This window comes from Pelmatolapia mariae, linkage group LG16_19 (genome assembly GCF_036321145.2).
Source record: "Pelmatolapia mariae isolate MD_Pm_ZW linkage group LG16_19, Pm_UMD_F_2, whole genome shotgun sequence".
Lineage (NCBI taxonomy): Eukaryota > Metazoa > Chordata > Actinopteri > Cichliformes > Cichlidae > Pelmatolapia > Pelmatolapia mariae.
In genome coordinates, this window is record NC_086241.1 from 67,433,166 (window position 1) to 67,458,941 (window position 25,776).

A 25,776-nucleotide genomic window follows, 5' to 3' on the forward strand; every position below is an offset into this window, starting at 1 on the left:
AATTCCTCACCCTTCAGTCCTCCTCCACATGCCGTCATCTACCAAAATAAAAGCTTATCATGAGAGCAGTTTATTTTGGGGTGACTGAGCAGACTGAACGGCGCACATCACATCACTCCTGCACGTCATGCAGATTGTTGATTGTGGCTGTCGATTATCACCCACCTATCATCAGAACTGAGTGAATTCTAACTCTGGCAACTCAGCCCTAGCACACCATCTGCCATACTGGCAGGAAGCAGCGCTGCATGTTCTGCTGGTGACAGTCTGCTCATAGAGGAATATTTAAAACTACAATGCTTTCACCGAGAAACACTGCACACGCTGCTATTTATTCATATTTCTGATTAAATCAAACAACAGTCACTTGTAAGATTTTATTATTTTGCCACATTTTCCAGTTATACTACAAACACATCTTACCCAAACATTAGGCCACAGAATGCAACAGAAAAAGTTTTGAACAAAAAATATTTTAATTGCAGCCTTCTTCCTTTTGTATGACGAGTCTTTCTCGAGCTGACAAATTCACAGCACTCTCTTTGTCCCTTTAAGCGCCGTCTCCCCAGAGACTGAGCAATACACACTGGAAGGAATAAAAGTGGCCTGAATATGGAGCTGCCATGTTCTCCTTGTCTAAATCACCCTGAAAACACTCTGTTTCTTTCAGTCCCACAGGATGAGGTGTTATGTGAGATGGATAAGAAGTAAGAACTGGGACATAAAGAGATGCTTTCTCTTAAAAAGCTTCTGTGGGGAACGAACTAGCCCCCTTTCTTTATCCTCCCCAAAACACATGACTTGCTGGTAGCTGTTGGATCCCAGGAAATGGTTAAGGGGCTGAGCCAAAGCCTGTGTGGATCCTGTGTGTGAGTCCCAGTATTTCCTGTATACCAAATTGCCGTGTGTGTGCAGGGGAAATGCTTTAAAAATGTATGGTAATGCCAGGTGGAAATGTCAAAGCTAAGAGCAGACTGTTGTCTCCCTGTGCTAACAGAAGCTATTAGTCCCCTTCTCTTGGTGTCCATGCTTTTTATTTTTTCAGCGGGGTTGCAGAGGACTCTCTGCCACGCCGCTCGGTGCGTCCATAAATGTAGGCGATGACGCCGTGTTGCTTTTTCTGGCAACGTGCTTCAGCCTGAGCTCCTCTCTGAACTCGTAGGTGAGAAGAGCGGGCTCGTGAGCGCAGAGACGAGCGTAGGCATCCGCTAACGCCCTGAACTGGGGTATGGTGAGTTCTGTGGGGCGCAGGATGGGGTCCACGTCTGCCTTCTGCATCATCTCCTGTGTCAGCTCAACACGACGCGCCTCAGGGAACAACTTCCTGTGGGGAAAAAAGCGACGACACGAGAGTACAGATTCCTGCGCTTAGTCCGCTTTGATATCTTAACGATCATGCAAGTTTAATGGCATCAGAAAGTTCAAACAGAAAGAAATTATCCCTCAGCAATTATTTCAGATCGGTGAAGTTAATTGAAATCACACAAAGTCCTCATGAATTGTTAATTTATTCCACAGCCACGCTGCATAGTCCAGGGCTGCCATTAAACTCACACAAACTTTTTAAATCAGAAACAGAGCAGCTGTGATTTCAATTGCTAATTTTTATTTATTTTGCCGTCTCCCACCCTGAAAGCTCTCCCTGCCTCAGATGTTCCTGTGGACTCGTTCGCTGCAGGTTAGCGAGCGACAGCCAGCTCCAAACACTCTGCAGATGCTTTTTAGGTGCTCGAGTGCTGGTGCCGCCTCCCCGGTTTGGTGCTGCTGCCACCGACCCACGGCAGTTACATAAAATATGCTTCCTCGTTTTCCTATGCCACCTCAGTGACTCATAATTGCTGCTCTCTTTCAAACAGCCAGCGCTCTTTTGTTATCCGGGCCTACATACACTTCCCTAACAGGCACGGGGGCGATGGGCAGCCTGCACACGCATGTGGGTGTCTGGCTTTGTTACTAGCTGCTCTGAACAGAGCTCTGAAGTTACTCGAATGTTCAGATTTGGTTAGAGAAACACTCAAAAGCTGTCTGAATGGTAAATATGAAAAAAATATAAAGCCACTCTAATTAACGATGAGATGAAGACGCTGCCGTCAGACATGAAAAATGTAGAGAGAGAATAACTGATGAGAATGACGCATGGATTAAAAAGTAAAAGAGGGAAAGAGCGGATCGAGGCCCTACAAGCTTCATTAGGTTAACGTGTACTTACTCGACTCCTTTATGGCAGTGCTTCCTACGGAATTGGAAAACGTTCCTGACGACTTTCTCCACCAGCTGAAAGGGCTGCTGGATCTGGGGCTGAACCAAGGGGGTGAAGTGAACTACTCCCACGTCAACCTACAGCGAGAGGAAATCCAGACAGCGGGGGGTTAGCACAGACCTTAAAACTAGATTGCAGAGAGTGTGCTCATGGGAATGTGGTGAAAGAAAGTGGCAAAAAAAGAGCAGTCAGGTGTGATAAGAAGGGGAATGTAAAGTGTGCCAAAAAAACAAGCTTTTCTGACAAATGGCACGAGAGATCCAAAGCTGGACAAAGAGAGCGAAAGAGAGAAAGGGCTCAACACTCCGGGATAAAAGAAGGAGTGAAGGCAGAAAATAAGATGACGCAGCACGGCTGGCTGGCGAGCTAGTTCCAGTTGCCACAGTAACACCTGTGCAATGGACCATAGAAACTGAGTCTCTGTTGTTGCATCACCACCGAGTTCCTTAATACCTGCAAGCCTGACTCACCGTAGAGCGCATCTTTTTATCCCACTATCTGCCTCTAACATTTCCACTGAGGACCAACCATATATAGATGCAGCGATGCATGCGGCAGGCAGCCATGGATGATTCAGCGGGCACTAAATCTCATATACTTGCTTTCAGCTCACTTAAGAAGGTCCCAGAAAAGTACCCCAGGGTTCGGTGGAGCCCAGGCAGGTAGAGATATTTTGGAAAGGTTTTTGTTTTTGAAGGTCACATTTGGACAAATGGTCCCACGAGCATTTCAGGAAAAACTACAGCAACAGTTTAAAACCTTAGAAGCCAATCAGGCTAAATCAACACCAGCCCCATGGTCCCTAATAAACGAATAAGGCCATGTGTTACAGCACCGTAATACATCTGACTATTTATTTAATCATTTAGCCATTTCAGGTTTTTGTTACTTGTAGCGAAATATCTGAAAATCGCCAACATAATAAATAATATCTATAAAATCCATAAATCTGGAACCTCCCAGCACACCGCAGATGCAGGAGAAAGCAGGACCAGCTATACTGGAGGTGATCCAGAGCTGCCCACGGAGAGACCAGGGACGCACTTTTTTATTTTTACGTCACCTGAACTCTTTACAGTGTTACCACAAACCCCCTTTAGGTACCCCCCCGTTCGGGAACCTGAAGCGAACCCCAGTTAAGGACTGGTGGTGGGACTCTCGGCTCCAGTTTCACTCTGGCAGCCTCCTCCTGATCCTTCCTGTGTCAGCTCTAAGCTAACATGACACACTGATGAAGTAATCGTGTCAGAGCCAGCAGAGTGTATCTTTCTCACTCTCAGATCTTTTACTTTCAAGCACCTATACGTACACACGTTCTATTCTAGCACTTCACTTGTTCTCCTGTAAAGCATCCTCTAACTCTCTTTATCTCCTCAATGTCATGATGAGATCAAAAGAACCAAAATACATTAAAAAGACTATTTCTGAATCTCCAGATCTTTGCTTTAGCAGCACAAAGAAGGACATCGTTGTTCAAGCACGTTTCACATGATGCTGCCAGTTCTGTAAGTTATAGCTAAAGGAGCTGCTGCACAATCAGGGTGATACTGCACTGCGTGGGGACCTAAAGCTCAGGCAGACCACGGGCAGCAGAGCACAACAGCTGCCTGTCAGTCTTTCCATAGTCGGTAATAGCCTTACTTCCCTCAGGAGGGAGCACTGAGTGGGACTGGTCGAGCACATCGAAAAGGGGAGCTACATAGACACACATCCAGAGTGCTATTTTTAATAATAACACATTTCGTAGTCCTTAAGTGCTTTTATCTGTAATTTCACATAACTTTTTATTCAGGTATACGCTGGGAGGAACCGCAGAGATGGCAAAAGCTGCAAAAGGAGCAAAGCGTGCTGGTGCATGACTGGCAATGTTAATTTAAAGATTCAAGGCAATACAAACATGTGAACAACACATACCCTAAGGATAAGCGCCCCCTTCTCACGCTAAACGGGGGTAAAATAAAATGACATCTAATTCAACTCCGTTCAAAGTCTTCCTGTGGTGACGACGTGCCCCGCGGAGCTCCTCGTGCACCCATGCGGCCTGTATTTCTGGATTGTGTGATTCACTCTCCTTCTCAGCTGCTTCGTGCTGTCCGGGAGTCGCGGCTGGTGTTGATAATTAGGGGAAGAAAGCTAAAGTGGTCCAAGGGTACCAAAGGATTTTAAATAAGCCATTTAGAGTTGTTTTTTTTCTTTAAAAACAGATGTAGCGTTCAGGAGCGCTTGTAAACCACAGCTCTATCTCATATCAGATCTATAGATCCCTGTGTAGTCCAGAGATGCCTGGTTGCTGCTGAGCATGCTGCCAAAGAGGCTTTTAATGGGACAGCAGCAGTGGAGACTCTTTGTCTCACCAGCCCTGAAGGCTGTGTGCTACAACAGTACGGGAATGCTTCAAACTGGATGCAGCATAAGGAGCAGGGACAAAGGATGTCGCGGGTATTCACCCCCCCCAAAAGTAAACGATTAATCTTAAATCTTCTTCAAAATGACTTTATCATTTACACAGAGAATATTTTACAATCAAAGGCCACGAGCTGTCCCGGGCACCCAGCGGTGGGGCTGCGGTATTTTGTCTGCATCATGAAAGGCGCCGTCTCCACCTGTCGTATCAACAGAAATTCAGTCAGGACTTTATATCTGGAATTTGGAAAAACACTTGTATGGGTGCTTTGGTGACGCTAGATCAGACCACCATCTGCTAGGAAGAAGCAATAAAAAGAAATGTCTTTAATTTCACTCTCTGCTGGAATAATTAGGCCATTTATATTCCGCACTTCATGATTTAAGAGAGGAGCAAGGGAAAAGTCGATATTGGGACTATACAGGCAGCAGCATTTCAGCCATCAGCTTGTCCAAGTCACTTTGCCCGTTTGATTTATGTATGGCCTTGCTACATGACTTCACTAGGTAGCACCACTGTAATATATCCCACTCCCTGCCATTAATCCTCCCCTCGATAACCCCAACATGCAAGGAAACTCCATCTTAAATCACACGCCATCACCTGGCTCCTGTGCCGAGGCGCTGTGAACATGCCTTCACCCACCACAATGCTCTCTGTGAAGCTCCTGCAAGGCCTCGCAGATCCCAGACTTACCGACCCCCTCTGAGCCCATTATCCCTCACCCTGTGCTGTACAAAGGTAGCAGTGGGGATCACCTGTGCAGAGCACACAGGCTGGTCAGACTGTGGGAGTCATTTTATTTAGGAGAAGAAGAAAAATAAACAAGCGACTCATTAGCACAATTTGAGCTGTTATGTAAGGATCTATAGTCCAGCTCATGAACATTCCTCTCGCTCTGACTCACTTAATTCAGATAACTTGATTACATTTGGAAAACAAAGACTTCAAACATTTACACCAACTCTGAACCTGCTTCTTATTCCAAATATGGCAACCCAAATAATCCGATTAACCAACAATGGCCCCTTTTATGAAGCGTACAGTGATTGCCTCGGTTCGAGCGTTCTGAACAGTCACGTCTAGGGATGGGTATCGTTTAGGTTTTATCCGATACCAGTACCAAACCGGTACTTTTGAAACGGTGCCGGTGCTTAAACGGTGCTCGAACCGGTGCTTAAAGAATGGAGAACACACACTTTGTCCAAAAACCTCTCATGTTATGCTGTTATTTTGTAAAAAGATAATAATGTTAGCCTTCTGCAGCTATAGGGCATATATTGTATCACTCTTGGCTGGAAGCAGTGCTTAAACAATGGAAAAAACCACCAACTTTGTCCAAAAACCTCTCATGTTTAACTGTTTTCCACTTTTTCTTTGGTCATTTTAGCCTTTTTGCCCAGGGCGAAGGGAGTATCTGCCGTCAAACAAGAAGACAGCCGCATGTAACTACGACGGTGTTTGCTATTTCAATTTACATGCATTAATTTAATAACGTGGTTAGCCTACTCAACGTAAATTACACACGAACAACATTAAGCTACTCACGCAGAGAAGAACGGCTGCTGCTGCCATCATCATCCGTCATCATTTCTGCTACACTGACAGGGCTAGGGGCCAGGACTCTACTCTTCGGGTTCTTGGGGGATGTTGCTAACTCCGGGTCCGATAACAGGCACCACACCCGCAGTAGATGTGCCGGTTTGAGGTCTCGCAGCAAGCTATCAAATACGGTGCATTTCTCGGCTTTTAAAAACCCGCTATCCAGGTGTTTCATCAGATTCGAGGTGTTACCTCCTTTGCACAGTATCAGCTTAAAGCACTTGTTGCAGGCTGCTGAGTTTGCATCTTTTGCTGTGAAGTACAGCCAGACTTTGACCGCTTTGCCTTGGGCATTTTTTTTTTTTTATCTGTAGCTCTGCTCTAAAAGAACGTACGTACCTGGGCCCGCCTACTACGCTTGCAAAGGTAAAATGATTGGCTAGAATCCAAAGTGTATGACATTTCAGGAAAAAATAAAGCACCGAAATAAAGCACCGAAATGTGCGCTGCGTTTCGGTCTGGTTACTACCGTTTATGTCAGAACCATCCCTAGTCACGTCTGCTTTCATCCTCAACTTCAGACTTTTTCTGACCCAATAATCAGACATCTGCATGAAAAGATTTGCACTTTACTATATTTCATGTGTTTGACTTTCCGAAAGCAGCACTATTACTCTTTACAGCTTCCTTCTCTTGCTCTCCTTTTCCCCCCATTTCCATCTCCGATGTGTCTTTCTTGGTGACTTTACCCAATTGCGTGTGAGCAGTAATTTGTCATGTCCCTCTAAGCGTAACCAAGATGAGATGGCAGGGGCCCTCGGGCTCTAGCCACTACACTACCTGAACCTCCGACACTTACATAATGGCAGGTTTGGAGAAAGAGCAGGGGGATGGAAGAAAGCTATATACAGCCAGGGAATACACGAGACAAAAGCTCACGGAGATCCTGCAACCGAAGAAGGAAGAGCTGCATTAATCATGACAATACCTTGGGAAGACAACCTCCATCACATCAGAGGAGGCAGACAGCCTCTCGGAGAGGAGAAGGCAGCAGTCAATGCCACTGAATATACCAGGCTGATATTGCTTGAGGGGTTTAAGAAGGAAGGGCTTAGGGCTTCCTGTGCAGGCAGCCCAGCATACTTCCCATGAAATTGGCCCTTGGCATGCACACAGGACATTCGAGACACTCCAGCCTAGCCTCTGACAAGATCAGCTCCTTGGAGAGAAACCTTCGTCATAGAAAAGCTTGAACTTTGCCCAAAAATGTGAAATTTACTGTGCCAGTAAATGATGATAGCATGGGAAAAAGAAGTTCTGACGGGACACTAAAAGCCTCACACACGTCAGTCCAGGCTCGGCCACTTGCTTCACGGAGTAGCCCGAAGAGAGTCTTTAATATGCTGGTAATTTTACAAAATGTCAGAAGTGTTTTGTCTGAGACGGGTTTGCACATATTATGTAGGGTGAAACTGGACTTGGGCCCTGCTCTGCAACAAGATTGCAGTGACAGCAACATCACAGCTATCACAAGACACCTTGCATCGGAACTGTGAACAAATCGCTGTTGCAAGGCGATGAGCCTGAAAACCAATTACGCAAGAGCGGACATAAAAGGGGGAAAAAAACGTAAAGTGAACGATAAAAGCCCCTCGCGCGGGCAAAAAGGAGCACGGCTGGGCCGGCAGCGCCTCACAGCTACGCTGCAGCTCTGCTGTAAGGTCATAAAATAAAAAGGGACCACGCTTATAATAGCCCACAAAATCTTCACACATCACAGCGTCACATCTGCACCCACTGGGTATTTGTTGACTGCATTTTGCTCTTCTCCCCCTCCATCCATTCCCTCTATAATGCATTTATTTATTTATCTCGCTTCTAACAGAACAACAGCAGCATCAGCACTTAAGATCTCATCAGTTACCAGGAGACAGGTCACACACGCCATACTGCAGTGTGCCTGTAGAAAACTGGAAAATCTCTCATCTCGCTGCAGGTGCGTCCCACAAGGAATTCTAAGAATGTAGCGCCGAAGGTCGACACCGGCATCACACTGGAGCCAATGTTGTGTGCACCATCCCCACATCTCATTTTAAGACAAGGGTCTCTGAGGGGTAGTTTACAGGAAAAACAGTGGAGGCTGGAGAGGGAGCATTGGGTAGAAATAAACAACCGGATCAATAGCTAAACAAATCAATTGCTACCAAACCATCTCCACATAATGACCACGCTTCACCGTCTCCAATACCTGGCCTGTACTGCAGGTGGGAGACTGGCAAAACTATTTCCCACAGCCAGACGTTTTTGTGCCTTTGCAGCAAAATAAGAGCAACGCACATCTGCATTTACAAGGATATCAGGATATCGGCTCTATTAAACCCTGCCTGATTTTCTTCCTCTCTCGCTCTTTTGTCCTCTTTGTCATTCATGAATCAGGGCCGTCCTAGCCACTCCCCCTGTTGTTCTATGTCCTCTACAGAGAAGGGAGGAAAGACGGGCAAAGACAGGGGAGCAGCTGTGAATTTTAGCATCCTGCTGACTGATGCTGATGAAGATGATGCTCTGGGGAGGGTCAGTTTTGGCATGGCGGGATACACATGCTCCTCTGGCCTCTGGACTTAGAAAAACAAAGCCTCACAATACCAAAGCCTGACCAGCTCATCTGGCCACAATCATAGCAGCTATTTCTTCTGCCTTAATTAGAGTACCCTTCCCCATGGTACCGTCAGGCTATGATTGGAAATCTTATCTAGTCCTCTCAGCCATTACTTAGGCATACATTTTAACAACAGCAGCACTGAATTATGATTAACTAGGAAGCTCAGTGCAACAATGGGATGAATATCATTTTATTTTGTTAGTTAGCAGCATTTTTCCCCATCATGGGGGGGATTTCTGGTATCTTTTAATAAATGCTTTAGCCACGAGCCACAAATTTTTTTCTAACTGGTCTTTTTTGGTCTTTAAGTTAATCCTGCACGACACAAAAGTCTGCTTATTATACAGCCAGAAACAACGGGAAATGTACAGGTTTCTGTCAAACAAGGTAACACAAAAAGTGATGCTTTTAGAGCCCTGGGCAGTTTATACTGCATAGCACAAGGATTTTTCTCCCTGTTATTGTTTCATAAACTCTTTATATGCCAATCTGACCCTCTTGTAAAATAAAAAAAAAACAAAAACAAAAAACAAATAGCACTCTGTAACAACATGCACTACTGTAATCAGTTCTAAAATATTAACATAAAAACAAATTCACAAAAATAATGTATAAATAAATAACCAGATAAAATCTCCTGATGTTTGGACAGTTTTATTTCACTGAAGCTCTCTCTAAGGGACAAAAGTCATTTTTTGTATATAAACCCAAGACACGTAAATATATAACTTAAATATATATATGACTAGTCACGTAATTGTTTAGTGAAATTAATGATAAATAATGTAGAAAATACTGAAAATGACGCGAAATCAGTAATTAAAGGAGTTCGGTTCGAGTGAAACGGCAGACGTAGTTCCGGTCCTGTTCTGGCTGCTCGGAGGTGGAGGAGGTGACGGTAGTACAGTAGCGGCGCGGAGCTGTGAGGTTTGAGCCCTCTTTGAAGTTGGGAGGCAGAGACCGCTCTGCTCCAGCGCGCGAGCCCACGCACGCGCAGACACAAACCGGCGAGGAGCGAGTCACAAAGAGAGAGAGCGCGCGCGAGAGAGAGAGCGAGAGCGAGCGAGCTCCGGTTATTCCTCCGGGCTCCGGCCGAGCCTGTGTGGTCTCTCCGCTCTGTTGCTAAGGAAATGGATGGCTCGAACGGCGCCGCGGTCCGGGATGAATCGTGCTCCTCGCCCCCTCAGAAGCCTGCCGTGTTTACCGGAATCACTGCGAACACCGTGACGCGCCAGCTCTGCACCAGCCGGGGTAAGAGATCATTCCCACAGCGCTGCTTTCTTTCAGACTGGACCGGGAAACAAAACGGAAACAACTGGCCCGCGTTTACTGTTCATTACAAGCTGGAACGAGCCGTTCATTGAATGAGAAAAACCGTTATGTCAGGAGGTCCGACTAAAAAATGTGAAGAAAAAAAGAAAGAAAAAAAAAATAGTAATATAGGGAAAAAAAGCTTTATTTTCAAAGTTTATTTCTGCGACTGAGTAAATAATAACTGGTGTTCCAGCTTTAGATGAGGCTGTGCAAGTCTTTAAAGGCTAGTCTCAGTTTGTTCGGTAAACAGCGCTGAAATCAAAGTGGTAGAAAATACAGTCGACTGTGTGAGTGGAGTGAAGGCACTGCAGCTCAGAGTCCACATACTGTGACTACTGAGCATGGCAAATACCTCAAACACAAACTCATCTTCCTCACAGACAGTGGCTCTGTAAAAGCAGAGGAGTAGAGCACACATGCACAACAACCGGCGGTGTTTTGCTTACCTACAGTGAGCCTGAGCCAGCTCTTAGCGCCAGTGCTTGATGCTGTCCTTTGTTTCCAGCCCAAAAAAAAAAAAAAAGTCTGCGCTTGTGTGAGGTGAATGAGATGTGAATTTCTCATTTCCGTCTCTCTCCTCCAGCCCAGTGGAGCTGCAGCTGAGGAGCTGAGGAACTGGGGGATTCTGACTGGCAGCTGGTGCACCACCAAAGGAGGGGAGGGAGGGAGGCGGCGGGGGTCCACGAGCAGCGGTGCCGGAGCTGGGTGAATGCTGCCCGGAGAGGACAACGGCTGAGGCGGCAGCGGCGTCGACTTGAAAAGCAGCATGGCATCCACGGGCATGCAGATATTTGGATTCGTCCTAGCTCTGCTGGGCATTATGGGCGCCATGGTGGCCACTCTGCTGCCTAACTGGAAGGTGAGCGCAGATGTGGGCTCCAACATCATCACAGCTATCTCCCAGATGCAGGGACTGTGGATGGACTGCACATGGTACAGCACAGGCATGTTTAGTTGCACACTTAAGTATTCAGTGCTTTCACTACCCGCGTACTTGCAGACTGCTCGCACCACTATGGTGCTGTGCTGCGTACTGGCTGCCATGGGCCTTTGCCTCGCCTCCCTGGGACTAAAATGCACGCGCTGGGGAGGTGGACGGCGCTCCAAGCGCCACGCCGCCATCGCCAGCGGCGGCTGCTTCGTCGCTGCAGGCTTTCTGTGTCTGGTGCCTGCGTCTTGGTTTACCAACGAGGTCATCACCAACTTCCTGGATTCCAGCGTTCCTGAGAGCAATAAGTTTGAGCCTGGAGGTGCTGTGTACGTTGCCTTTGTTTCCGCAGGTTTCCTCTTTGTGGGGGGGTCCATTTTCTGTATGTCCTGCTCGGGAAAGAGACACGGACCCCAGGATCTGGTCCTGCTGCCCCCCCCTGACAAATTGCTTCTCCAGCAGCAGCAACAACAGCTGCTCCAGCAGCAGCAGGAGCTCCAGCACCAGTACTGCTCTCTCTCCCCATTAGACAATAAGACGGGCTACAGCCTGCAGGACTACGTGTAATAACGCAGTGCTGTGCATGCCAAAGGGAGACGAGCCCGAGGGGAAACATCACGGCTTATTCTACGCACTAGGATCTACTCAAGGATGGAGTTGGAGGAAAAAAAGAGAGGAGGGCAACAACTTTGAAATCATATTTTTCCTTCTGCTCCATCTTCTTTTATCTGTTTTGCAAGCACAAGCAGTGGAGGTATTCCCTGAGCAGCGCCTTGGAACAAACGGCGTGAATGTGCAAGGAGCCAGGATACCAGGATAAGGTGCTGCAGAACTGACGGAAGCTGCCAACCAAACGCAGACATCCTTCATCAGTAAATCACACAGAGTTCCCTGCGGAATGAATTAAGCAAATAAGGAAGCCTTGAGTGGAGTTTTTTTTTCCTCGCCAAAGGTTTAAATTGAAGGAAAAAAAACAAACAATCATTTAGCTGCTATTTACAATCGTTCAGTCCTTCCTCTCATTTGACAAAACAGGCAATATAAAGCCCAAGAGCAGTAGGTGGAAACCCTCACATAGCAAGCCATTGTAGTTTATCGTATGCTTGTCCACTAGAATGCAACGTGGAATTGACTAATGAAATAAATGGGCATATTTTTGTTAGCTACTAGAATGACGTTGATATTTTGCCTCTAAAGCATGCCGTGTGGAGCCTGTGTACAAATACAGTGGAATGCCTGGTAGAAGACTGAGACATAGCCACACAATGCCTGTGCCTGAAAAGCTGTAGAAACATTACCCTGCTGTAACTGTTCAAAGAGGACTGTCAGGAGGAGTAGATGTGGGCTGCTGGGCTGGATTTAAGAGAGAAAATGCAGGCAAACAGATGCCTGCGTCTCTCTCTGCAGGTGGAAATATGAGAGAGATGGAGAGAAATTGAAAAGAGCGTGATCCAATACTTCAGCAGCAGAGTGGACCATCTCATATTTCCATCCAAACAAAAACAGTCTGCCTGTAAGTAGCAGCTACCCATCTCGATCCATCCCAGACGATCACGCCCACACATTTACACATGCGCTTGTGCGTCTTCTCGTATGCAGTAAACACTCCGGCACGCCGGCTTTTTGCATGTGCTTTTCTCTCCTGTCATCCACCTCCACACTGCCATGGAAACCGAATTCAAGCATTGTTTGGGGGTATGTGCGTGTCAATCAGTCAAGTTGTTTTATTTTGGGTGGGCGGGTGGGTAGGGGGCATCTTTTTCTCTTGCCATGGCATGCCATAAGCTTTCATCAGAGCCTGTGCTCACACTACTTTCACTAATCCCCTTTATTAACCAGTGACATGAAGCAGAAGCCCTGGTCGGGGGGGGGGGGGCTGGAAAATGGCTCTTCTTTGTAACACACCCCTATATGGTGTCTATGCCGTGCAGGCGGTCTCACATGGATGAACAGATGTTTAATGGTGCAGTGGCACAGAGGAAAAAACAAAGCAGATAAGAGGAGGATTCCTGAGTCACAGCTGACTGGGTAGTTGTGTGGCAAGAGGCTAAAAATGATTTGAGTCATTCTCCATATGCGACTTGTTTTTCAAGTACGTCAGCAATGCGCATACACTACCAGCCTGCACCTGCAGAAGGGTCTCAGTGTCTTAAATTTCATCCACCAGACTGTCCTCGTTTACCTACCAGTCGCCCTCGTCTTTTTTTACTCCATCTCCCCGTCCTGCTTGTGTCAGGATATGATTCCTGACAAGAGAACACTGATGCATGTTGAAAGCATGTCCTTCTGAGACGCACACACACACGCACTCGTGTCAGTTTTGCAGCTACGCTTTCACAGTTACCGTGTGCTCTATTTTCTGAGGTAAGAAAATGGGAGGAATATTGTTTTTGTGCTTGAGACAGGCCTTGGCAGTGATGTATAGAACTGCACATTCTCTCCTTCTCTCTCATAAGAATGCAGCTTCCTGGGGGAGAGCAGATGGCTAAGCCCAGCTCGCCACCTGCAGGCTGCTGCCGGCACACCACGGGATTCGCTGTGGGAGCTGCCGCCGGCCCCGGTGGCCCCGCGGGGTTGTTTTTTTTGCCCCGCCCCGGCTTAGCCGTCTTGCCCAGCTCAGACGGCTCCCAAAGGAACTGGCCTCCTGACAACGACTCACTGCCCAGGCACCGTTACCAATGCAATAAACAAAGTAAAGAATGTGCCAAGTCATCAAGTAATACTGACACGTTATGTGTTTTGAGAATGTGCCAAATGGTCTCATGATGACACGTTTTAATAATATCTGAAGTTCTTTTTGTTTATTTTTTTAACGACTTGTTTGTACATGAATTATACATTAGCAAATGTTTTATGGATTTGTGATTCGTTCTGCCAGACTAAGTCCGAATCAGCTGGATGCTTGTGTACAGTCCGGTGCGGCTTTCGAGGGTTATTTTAAATCCTCTTTATTCCTCATTTCCCAAAGCACAGCGAGACGAGACAGGAGGAAGACACGAGTGAGAAGTAAATAACGCTTGTTTCAGGTCTGTGACAACTGTACACAAGTGTCTAGATTTTTAATACGTTTAGGTTTCCTACCGAAGGATCGGGATTCCTTCACACTGGTTCAGTATAAGATACACCACACTCATATCATATCTTCTTTATAAGAAGACTACTCAGTGCACCTTTACTTTATTTGACAGCAGTTCGGTTCAAATGGCTGAGCATTCAACCTCTCTGGACCAGGACAAGTACATCACACAACTGGCACTCTGGAAAAAAAAGGGAAAGTCTTTCGGTCTGATATGATTATGCAGGGAAAAAAATTAGCTAAAAATTTCTCTTTTTTGTGGCTGTGCAGCTTGATCATCAGCACGCGATTTCATTAGCTTATAAATGGCCAGAGTGCAAAGTGACTAGGTCCTAAAAAGAGTTAAGCTCTCCTGCGTATCCTGTACCAAGACGTTGATTTATGGTTTTGATAACTGCAGCTTATTTTTGTGGATGCTTTAGCACTTCTTACTTTGCCAGAGCATATTTGTGATGATGAACAGTTCACAAGTTCTGATACAGTTGTCTCAATGTGCTTGTGCAAGTAGTTCTATTTTTTACCAATAAAACTATTTTGTGAAAGCAGCGCGCCTGCTGTATGTTGTGTGCTTTTATGTGTGTGGCTGATGGGGACGGCGATAGCATTCATCTTCCTGCCAAATGTACAGATTGCTGGATGGTACAGGCTGCGCAGCGTGCAGGAGGGAAGGCAGGCTGCTCATATGCAGCACCCACCAGTACAGCAGTGCGAGGCCAACAACAAGAATAAAAAAATAAAAAGGATTCTCTGAAAATGGCTCTTAAAGAAAGGGTTTTATAAAGCTGCTCCCAATCTCCTCCAGTTATTTCTTAGTGATAACATAAGCTAATACACGAAGGAAGCAATAACGACACTTCTGGGAGTTCAAAGGAACGCGAGTTATCCGAGTTGGCTGGTTTATCTGGCACAAAGCGACGAGTTTAACAACATGTAAACCTGCTTCTGCCAACTGGTGGAAAGAAGAACATTTTTTGCCGCCTCTCTTTTTGGTATTTTATCACATTTTTCCTAGAAAAAAAAGGATCCTTAGACTAACTGATCAATCAGATTAACTGAAAATGGACTAGTTTATTCCTCCACTGCAGACCACACTTCTTTGTCCCAGTTCTTTAATAATTAAACAGTGCTATGAAATGGTATTTACCCTGTTTCTCATTTCTTAGTTTGTTGCAGATTTGTCACATTTACACGTTTCAGATCAAACAAATGTTAAAAACCTAATTTCCCTTTAACCTAATAGCTGGTTGTGCCACCTTTAATGATAACCAGCAACGAGCTTTTCACATGACTGTGGAGGAATTTGCAGAATTGTTTGCATTCAGCCACACTGGAGGGTTTTCCGGCATGAACTTCCCGTTTCAGGTCACGCCAAAGCGTCTTAACTGGATTTGAACCCAGACTGTGATTATTTCACTCTAAAACGTTCATTTTGTTGTTTCTGAGCCGTTCGGATGTGAGTCAGACTGAGACAAGTGAGGCCTGCAGTTCTTTAAGTGTTGTTTGTGGTTGTTCTGTGCCGTCCTGGACGGGTCGTCGATGCGCTCGTTCAGTAACTTTGGTAGGCCGGTCAATCCTGGGAAGGTTCAGATCTGTTCCAAGGTTTCTCCACATGTGGATAATCCCTCTCACTGTGGTTCACTGGCATCCCAAAGCTTTAGAAATGGATCTTTAACCCTTTCCAGACTGAGAGATGGCAGTGACCTCGTCTCTCACTTGTTTCTCTTTTAGCCTGATTCACTTCACAGGTTCTATTTAATGTTATTCAACAGGTTTGGCTGTAATCAGGCCTGAAACTGAAGCTTTCTGTGGTTAATTCATGATTTAACAAGGTACCGTAGCAGCTAGGTTTGGATAGCTTTTTCCCTTCATACAACAAACAACTCTGATCTTTGTCTGATATTAAAATGTGTTTGATGATCCAAAATATGCAAGTCTGCAAAGAAACTAAGAAATCGCACAGAGCTCACTTTTCATGGCACTGTATTTATTTATACAGTGCCATTTATTTATAATATTAATAGTAATAATTGAAAAATCTGTAAGGAGCTTATTTACACTAAAGCCAAAATTGTTCCACGCATGCAAACTGTACCAACTGTTGCTGTGAAAATGTCTCAGACTTGATGGGAGTTTGGTTCAGATCACAATCCTGCACAACACGTTCCCTCACGTTCACGTTGGTGTCATATTTAGCCTTTACACTTCAGATGGGGTGGTTATTAAATTAGAATCTGGGCTCTCATTACAGCTGATTGGAGTCTCATCAACAGAGGGTGAGTGAGAATATGCTTTCCTGAAACAAACATGGATTATTAAAGCCTCTCTCTCTCGCCGTCTCATTCTTTCGCTGCGTTTGGTTATGCAATACGAGTGCAGATCAAATAACTACTCCTCTCGTGGGGGAACGCTAATAAGATCTGCTCCTCTGTGTATTTAACCTACATTTTTCATCAAAGGCTTTCACCCCGAGTTGCTGCTATGACAGATCTGGAGTGTGAGCTTTAAATGAGGGGAGGTGAGCACTTGTCAGTTGCAGGCAGGGGTTAATCACGCGCTTTTCTTTCAACTCCAAGCTCACATTTTTTTGTTGACCTTCCTGGTCAGCAAAATGTCTTTCCAGAGATCACCAAACAAAAAAAAAGGAGGAGGAGGAGGCGTGGATGGTAATAAGATGAACAAAAGACTTGATGCAGTCCATGCTTCATGCCGTCGGCGCACGTTAGGGAAATGCCATCGCTCACATCCACATTGCTCAAAATACAGCGCGCAGCCAAATTGCTCCAACGTGTCACAACACTTAAAGTGCTGCTCTCTGATTCGGACAGCAGTTATGCTCATGAAGGTTCATACTGGAAATATAATGCGCTCATCAGCGCTGAGGGAGGATGACCTTTCTTTGTCGCTCTCCTCCAGTCCCTGCGCACATGTGAGGCCGGGGAATAACAGCAACGACCTTGGCTGCTCGGTAAATCGCTGACAGAGGCAGTAAAAGCTATGAAGATGACAAAAGGGAAGCTTGTAGGAAAACAATACGCTGTGACAGTTCAAAGGAGGCCCTTTAATATTTTAGCTTTGGAGCGCGCAGACCGATGCGTGCCTGGGAGGATTCGGTAAGATGAAGGTGAGGGAGGCTAAACGCTTCAAGGGTGCTGAAGGTTTTTGAATTTTTAGGTAATCTATATTTCCTCTGATTAAAATGACGATTACTGTAGACAGGCAGCAAGGAAAGAAAGAAAATGAAGCTCCTTTAAGCATAAGATACAGTGCTGTTCATGTTCAGATCAATGCAAAGGAGGACTAATCACGTCACCAGTGGAACTAGTTAATATAGCCAGTAAATTTTTACCTGGAACTTTAAAATTGGGATCCATCCCACACCTTCAGTCGCCATAAAAAGCCTTAAAATAAGTCACAAACCGCCGCGTGTGACGTTGAAATTGGAGCGCTCAAGTAAGCCTTCAACTTAATAGCTTATAGATTGATGCCTCCCATCGCGGTGAGGCTTTTCCCCCCATGATAAATGTATTGTAATTCGATTTTTCTCATTTGTAGCTGAACTTTCTTTCCTTGGAGGATAGCCAGGGTTTTTAAAACACCCGCACCCCCTCCGCTGCGTGCTCACTAACCAAACAGAGCTGAATTTGCTAAACTCTGACTCACTGACTCCGAGCGAGCTCGGCACAGTTACTCGTTAGGAGGCGGCAGTGGCTCTCTGGAGATGTTCTTAAGCTAGCTCTGCCAACCTTGGCGTTTTGTTTAAGGTGAGCGGAAATGAAGGAAGAGGAGAAGGAAGGAGCAGGGGAGTATTTTTAGCTTTTCTTTACCTTGGGTCCGTGATGTATTGAGACCAAGCCTTCGGGCATTTTCTGGGCTGGCACGAGTCATTGAAATAACTTTCCCTGATACTCTTGATACCGCGTTTGACCCCGTTTACGGGATAGGAATAGGCTTAGACGAATTGTGAGAGTGGAGGATGTGTGGCGGGAGGTGAGAAAGCAGCACAGCCCCTCTGAGGAGATTCACTCTTGCTGTAGAGACGGGCAGCGAGGCCACATTACATCACAGAGAAGATATTCATCACCACGCTGGTCCGAGGTGGGTCATGCTCCCCAGTGAAGCATCTGTTTCAACTCAAAGGATAAAATTAATTCAACAGATGAGGAAAAAAAATCTCCAAAACTCGGAGCTGTGGAGGAGTACACTGTACGGTACCTTTAATTCAAGTCCAAGCGCTCTCTGACTACTGCCAGCTACAACCAAAGTTCAATGCGGCATTAACAAATTTAATTTAGCCTCTGCTCATCTGGCCTGTGCTCTTGGTAGACTATTGTGTACAAGGCGAACATCTGTAGGGCGCTCCTCCTGTGAGGCTCGGTTAGTTGGTGGGTGACGGCCATTACTTAGAGCAGGGCTGATGACCGGCCCAGACAACCATCTGTTTGGAGGTACGCCTCGCTCGCCTCTCAGATCCATCTCTGTCATGAATCTGTCTTCTGGTGCTCTGTGGGCTTTGTTTCATTTAACAAATCTCATATTCAGACGATAATCTGCTCTCCAACCCTGCTTCCATTTATTCTGGTTTTCATCACCAATATTTCCTCTCCATTTTTGCGTCATCACCCACCCTTATTTCTCAGCTCATTTTCTTTTATTCATTCCATTTCCTGTTATGCCCTACCCCATGCCTCAATTTCATTCTCACCTTATTCAGCAAATACCCGAGTTGTTAGCACAACGTGGAGCCCTCGAGGAGCTCTACAGAGGACACAGCAGGTTGTTTGCGACGGAGCAGCTACTGCACGACTTACAGACCCGCCTGCGATGGAAAGAGGTTGATTTTAATCACATTGTACCCAGATGGGGGAGACGAAAGGGGAAGAGAGATGAGCGAGTCAACGCGTGCTCTTTTCTCTTTTCAAATCAGCTCCTTTCCACGTAAGGAGGCAGTGAGGATGCAGATGCTTGATGTCAGCATGCACTCAGAAACCCCTTGACCCCTGACCAGAATATGAATTAGAGATGTGTATGAAGGCAAAAGCAAAAATAGAAAGGCAGTTCCTATCTCGGTTTTCTCAGGGAGCCTTCAGATACGCGCATAGCTGTGAACCCCAGAAGCGATGCAAGCATCACTCAGTCTGTCCATCTATGTGAGAATTAACAGGAGAAGAGTGACTAATAAGGAAGAGGAGGCAGGTGTGATCTGCAGTGGGACGGACCTAGGGCACCCTGAGCCTGGGGGAACACCATCAAAGCAGCCAATCGCCACTCTCGAAACCCTTCAAGGACAATCTCAGTCACTCAATGTGACACAGCGGAGGCGAGAGGGACAAGACTGGCAAATTAAGCAGCGGGGATAAGAGCCTATCTGCCCACCCCGCGTCAATACGGGCCCCCGCAGTCGCTGATGTAAAATGGATTCAACATTTCCTTTCTCATTATTCCATCAGCCTGCAATACTCGGGCTCCTCTACGTTCAAATCAGCCGGCCAATCAACCCACACTCCCCTCCCCCCTTCGCCTTGAAGTGATGCTATTTTCTCATCGTGGTTATTTGGAAAGGTTCACTGCTTTTTCAGCGGCTCTTTGGGACTCGCTTTGTTTGATCTCACAGTATTAAACCACTTCACATGTTTTGTTTTTTTTACACTTCACTAATTGCCATGTGTGCACAGCACCTGCTACCGTGTAGTTTTTTTTCTACTGTCCTGTACAAAGCATTAGCATCGCTGCAGAATAATCCCAACAATGATTGGCACACACGTTTGCAAAAAGGCTCACGCAAAGTGAAGAAAGCAAGAAAGATACAGAGACACAGAGAGACAGACCTTTGGTACTTGGCAGTCTAACAGCACCAGTATAATTAGTTCCTCTCTACAAAGGGGGGTATTTAGCCATCGCCATCTTCATAAGGAGCACTGTGAGCAGTGTACAGTACTAACACTCTGCACAGCAACCATAACAATTTATGCACGCAGCATATGTAATGAGACATTTTTCTTCCTGTATATTCAACATCTACAATATCTCGGTTACTTCTCCTGTTTAGCAGGAAATCTGTCAATATTCCCATGTGTGACAACCTCAGTCGGTCCCGCTCCTCTCAGCCTCTGATGTCCTGTAAATCATGGAAGGACATTTTTACTCTTCATGCTTTTCTGCGTAATTACTCTGGTGTGCACCAGTAAACAAAGCAGAGCCACTGAGCTTTTTATGAATTATACTACATGACATACTAGTGTAAAAAAAAAATAAAAAATGCCCCGCACAATGCAGAGGGCACGATAGACTTCATCTACTCTGTGTGCTCTTGTTCCTGGTCTTTTATAGGACACCAGCAGCAGGAGGGCTGCTCATCAAACAGCCATCATCTCTCCTAATGACACCAATTCGACCAAGAGCCCATTAAAACATTTAGCAGGAATAGATGGCCCGTGTGGGCATGTGGGAGGCGCGGATTCATCTGCACGCATGTGTAGCATGAAGCTTCCCCTGTTCTAATGTATTCATACCACGTGAGCATATTACATCAAAAGATAAAGCCTGCTAAAGCCCATTAAGCTCCACTTTGACATACACACAAAAATAAAATGCTCTAGAGAAACAAACGCACAGAAAGGCAGCTGAGTGCGATGAAATAATCATTGGAATCCATCTCTTCTAAGAGAATGAGCAATCAGCACTGGTCCCATTCACTCGGCTGCATTTTACTCCACACAGGAGATTAAATATTTACCATCAGCGGGTCTCCTAAAGAGCCAGGACATCTTCGAGGGACCAGCGGTCCATCTCTGACATCCACCTAACACCTATCCTTTAATTCTGGGAAAGAAAAAAATGGCTTCATTTGTACAAAAGATGCAAGCGAGCTCTTGAGTTTTCTAAAACACTTGAATGTGTGCGATTTTAAAATAAACTCCAGCTGCGTATTAGCCAGCATTGATCCTTTTTTTTAATGCATCACCTCTGGTCCTACGTTAAACACTGAAGCTGAAGACGAAATACGCGTTACGCCAAAGTGACGATCTTGCTTTCGGCCCTGGTGCTCGCACACGGGTGGAAAGATGCAGAAAGAGAAACTGGGCCTAAAAAAGAACAAGGCCCTCATTACAAGGCACAGTGTGATCGTGCCACATCTCAAATACCCACCAGGCATCATTACAAGCTAAAAAAGGGTCCAAAGACAGAAGTGAGACAACACTGATTCAACACAGTCTTAATGAAGCCTTAAAGCAAGAAGAAAGAGTGGAGGGATGAGCCAGGGTGACATGATGAGGGGCTCTGACCGGAGCGTGGCACCGTGAGGTCCCGCTGTGACATCATGAAAGCTGGAACGTCACTTGTTCACTGATGTTAAAGATTAATATCAACATTATTATTATATACTTTACTGTTTCTCTCATTTTGTTCTGAAAGAAGAAATCTTTTCCCAGCATCACCCCCGAGGGTGTGCATGCGGGGATCTGAATGCTCGCTATAGCTTTTCCCAATAAACCGTAACTATCAGCACAAACTTTAACAGCACCTTGAAACAAACCTAAAATATTCCACTACAGTTTGAAGCAGAGCCTAATCCGAGCGGCTGATAAACAAACTGGACGAGGAACAAAGTCAAGAATCAGATGCCATGTGCTTTGCCAAACGCCTACCCAACACCTTTTTATCCAGCTCTGAAGTAATTAAACTTCAGCAGCACACTGATGAGGTTTTCTCAGTGTCACAAAGTCAAATATTAGTTAAACACTACCTCTGGTTTGGGGACGAAGGCCCGTCCGGGGATGGTGAAGCAGTTGTGGACAGTGCAGAGATACTGAGCCATGATGGAAAGACGACTCCTCTGTTTGCTGCCTGTGCTGGCCGTCAACCTCTGGATGGAAAAAACAACAGCTGAAAGTTACTGAAGCATATTAAACGTGTCCTAAAGATGATTTTTGCATCACAAACAGAGAAGAATTAAGCAAACATCAATAAAGCCTGTTGGCCTGAATCATGAAAGGCCAATCCCAAATCTATTCATCTCAGCTGCAAAGTATTTTTAATTATGAATCAAGGAATCAATATTAAATCACAACAATAAAATAAGAATGAAATGAATAAAAATGTCTACAGAGTAACGATTGCTCAGGAAATCTCCAAACACAGGTGTTTGACTTTATTTAGGGTCTATGTGGGTCATGTGGAGTTCACCCACCTCTGCCACCTCTTTCTGGAAAGTGAGCGTGAGTCGGGTGCGTCCAAACGTGAAGGGCCCCATTCTGTTCGCTACGTTTTCCAACCACTTGATGATCAGGGGGGTTGAGACGCTGAATGGGAGATTCCCTATGATGTGAAGGTTTGGAGGGTCTGTGAAGACACACACACACGTTTTAGTCACACGTATTTCCTTCAGTTTGATTGCCGTAACAGCTTACGTACGTTCATCCTCTTACCTCCCTCCCATGGCTTAGAGATATTTGTTGGGAATCCTCGATCCAGTCTGTAGGTGAGTATGTCACCGTGGACGATCCTCAGCCTGCCCGGTGCTGCCTCAGACAACAGCTGTGCAAATGGAAAAAATAAACAGGTAATAATCATTTTAAAAAGAATAAAAGGACTCATCAGTCACTCCGCAAGTGGCCACAGCTGCAAAGAGAGACAGCCGGCTCCTGCAGGTGAGGACGTTTGAGCCGTTTGTGCCGAGTGACCTCGTTCAGCCAGCCTGGATCCGGCCGTTCTGCTCACCTTCAGTCCGGGGATGAAGCGTGTGTCTTTCTCCACGACAAGCAGGTCTGCGGCCCCAGCATTGAGGATGGAACGGGTGAGGCCCCCGGGACCCGGACCCACCTCACACACGTGGGCATCTCTCAAGCTGCCCGCCTGGCGCACTATTTTGTCTGAGAATACAGAGAGGGGGCACTCAATATTCATTTATAGTAATTTCCTGGGATACATTCTCAATTCGTGCAGCCTATAAATTATAAGATGTTCTTCAATCAAATGTTTTCATCAGAGAGTCGGGCGTCCAAATTGAGATTAATAGAGTGTGATGCTGCAATATCTGCTCTCCTCTGTGTGATGAAGATGAAAAGCATTAATCTAACAGTCACCTTGTCCAAGGACGAGAGAGCAGGTCCGAGCTGCACTGCATCGCTGATAATTGTGTTAAGGCTCAGCTCTCAAGGGCTACAACAATTGAGCTGGTCCATTCGCATTAGCAGGAGATCTACATAACCTCACCTACAAAGAAAGCCTGTCGGTTTCGATGCCTTCAAACAAGGCGGTGCAGCACCGTGCAATCAAGTGCAATGATGTAACGCTACTGTACCCTGAGAAGGACCTCAAGGGTCTTGGTACACTGCAGACGGGGCAAAAGAAGAAGGAGGAATGAAAGAAAGAAAAAAAAAAGCTGGACGACTAACCTGTGAGCCTCAGGTCCAGCAGAAAGTTCTGGGACAGCTGTTTCTCTGCTCGCAGGTTGTACAGCTTTATGAGCTCACCTACAGTCGGGAGGGGAGGCAGGCGGAAGGACGCCAGCTTCCCCGAGGCAGCCATCACTGGGGAGAAGGCTGTGAGAAACAAAGGCAGAAAGCTGTGAGACTAACTGTGACTGATGAGCCTCCTCAGCAGCAAAGCAAAACACAATCTCACAGTATTAATAAGAAATTCCTTTGTTACAGCAGCTACAATAAAAACCCCCAAAACAAACATAAAACAACCGACTAGTGGAACAACAAGTGGAACGGTGAATAACTCAATAAAATATGATAAAACTAATATATTAATAGGGTCAAGACCAATCTGGACAAATAAAATAAGAACTAAACGTAAAAAAAGTAACAAATTAAAACAAGTGAAAATCAACACAGCAAAAAAATGTTTTAATTATTTTTAATGCCTCCCTACAACACCACAGGGAATTTTAAATCAAACAATCAAGATGTGATTGAAGTGCACACTTTTAGCTTCAGTTTAAATGTTCAAGAATTACAGAAATCTTTATACACAGTCTCCATTTTCAGAGGCTCAGCTCAACTGAACCACGGACTGCTTCATGACCAGGTGAGACCTGTTCCTTCACAGTTTCGTGGCATGTTTAGCAGATAAAAGACCAGGAGCTGAGTCCTAGTACTGAACTTGTATTTGGTACTTTTTCCACTGGAACTCTGAATATGAAGTCCAAAAAGATGTTGATACAAGTGAAGGAGGTAATTGCTGAAAAACCCACATAAACCTATCACAGAGCAAAAAGAAACTAAAAAAACTAAAAAAATGAATGCACTGACCAGCTCAGCCAGACCTAAAGGACCTCCTGAGCTACAGCCAACTGGGGGGAGACACGAACACCAGATTCGACTTTTCCAAAAAAATCATCTAAAAGAAAACTCTTTGGACAGATGATACAAAGAGTGAATTTTACTAGAATGATGGAGAAGGAAAGAGCAGCTTATACTACATCAACTGTCAGACACGGGGGATGAGCATGTACGACAGGTCACTCATGTTCTGTGATGATCTGACTGCTGACAGAAGCAGCAGAATGAACTGTGCAGTGTTCAAGGCTATACTCTCTGCTCACATTCAGACAGGTGCTGCAGAGCTGATCAGACAGAGCGCCACAGTGCAGGTGGATAATAGCCCAAAGCAAACTGCAAAGTTTCTCAAGGCAAAGAAATGGGGTATTCTACAATCAGCAAGCCAGTCACTTGAGCTCAACCCAGGAGAGCAGCTTATCAGTCACTGAATACAAAACTAAAAGGCAGAGCGGCTCACAGACAGGCAGCAGCTGATGGCAGCTGCACTAAAGGCCTGCAAAGGATCTCAAGCAGGAAACACAGCACCTGATGATGTCTACCCTCCAGCACTTTGAAGTACCAAAATTCACCCTTAAACTTATTTTAGTTTGTCCATTTACTTTAGATCCTCTGAAAATGGGGGACTATGTATAAAACGCCCTTGAATTAAAGCTGAAATCCTGCACTTCAACCACACCGTGATATTATAATTCTCAAAATCCACTGCGCTGGTGGAACAGAGACAAAACTACAGAAACTGTCCAAACACCTATGGGAGCAGGCGCACATCAGTTTTTTTCTCCGTGTCTCGTGCGCCTCCGTGTGGCCTTTGAACAGAAAACTAAATGAAAACACACGCACACAGTTATGTGCCGTTCTCCACGCTATGAAAACACGTTCACAGTGACGGCCAACGTCACGTAAATCCACGACTTAGGAGGAGAAACTGGGGCTGAAAAACTGGACTAATGAACTCCACTCTGAAGCTGACAGCTGACTCTGCTGTGGCACTCTTAACACAGCAGCTAACATTTGCAGCTAATGTTAGCTTGCTGTCTAAAATGCAGCTCGCAGAGCTCGTGGGAAAGCCGCCAATTTACACGAAACACGTGACCGTTTTCCCCAAAAATCGAGATAAAAATGACAATGACACACAACGAGTACACGAGACTGAAAACACACAGGAGTTTACCCACGTTTGTCACCGGCGGTGCTCTCTTCCTTGAATTTCCTTATTCGTCATCGTACTGACGACCAGATATCCAATAAACTTCGTCGAACACCGGTATCACCCAATCAAATTAAAGTAGGCGGGGCTCCACTGT

At 45.6% G+C, this 25,776-nt stretch overlaps 2 protein-coding genes across 2 annotated transcripts; one reads left to right on the plus strand and one right to left on the minus strand.

Moving 5' to 3' along the window:
- Positions 1-223: 223 nt before the first annotated feature.
- Positions 224-25,739, minus strand: tfb1m (transcription factor B1, mitochondrial). Its single transcript, XM_063498438.1, has 8 exons — positions 25,648-25,739; positions 23,579-23,725; positions 22,902-23,053; positions 22,610-22,718; positions 22,372-22,523; positions 21,928-22,047; positions 2,210-2,337; positions 224-1,324 (listed from the first exon to the last, which is right to left on the minus strand). Exons 2-8 carry the CDS (start codon positions 23,709-23,711, stop codon positions 1,042-1,044), a joined length of 1,077 nt encoding a protein of 358 aa, XP_063354508.1. The 5' UTR covers positions 23,712-23,725; positions 25,648-25,739; the 3' UTR covers positions 224-1,041.
- On the plus strand, positions 9,886-12,836 carry LOC134645365 (claudin-20). The gene is made up of 2 exons (XM_063498778.1): positions 9,886-10,116; positions 10,763-12,836. Exon 2 carries the CDS (start codon positions 10,946-10,948, stop codon positions 11,672-11,674), a length of 729 nt encoding a protein of 242 aa, XP_063354848.1. The 5' UTR covers positions 9,886-10,116; positions 10,763-10,945; the 3' UTR covers positions 11,675-12,836.
- Positions 25,740-25,776: the final 37 nt, after the last annotated feature.

Coding starts and splice junctions, on each gene's coding strand:
- LOC134645365 (XM_063498778.1), top strand. CDS start 10,946: ATGGCATCCACGGGCATGCAGATATTTGGATTCGTCCTAGCTCTGCTG.
- tfb1m (XM_063498438.1), bottom strand. CDS start 23,711: ATGGCTGCCTCGGGGAAGCTGGCGTCCTTCCGCCTGCCTCCCCTCCCG. Junction 22,524..22,609: donor CTCTAAGCCATGGGAGGGAG/GTAAGAGGATGA, acceptor GTGTCTTCACAG/ACCCTCCAAACCTTCACATC. Junction 2,338..21,927: donor CCTTCGTCCCCAAACCAGAG/GTAGTGTTTAAC, acceptor CTCTCGCTGTAG/GTTGACGTGGGAGTAGTTCA.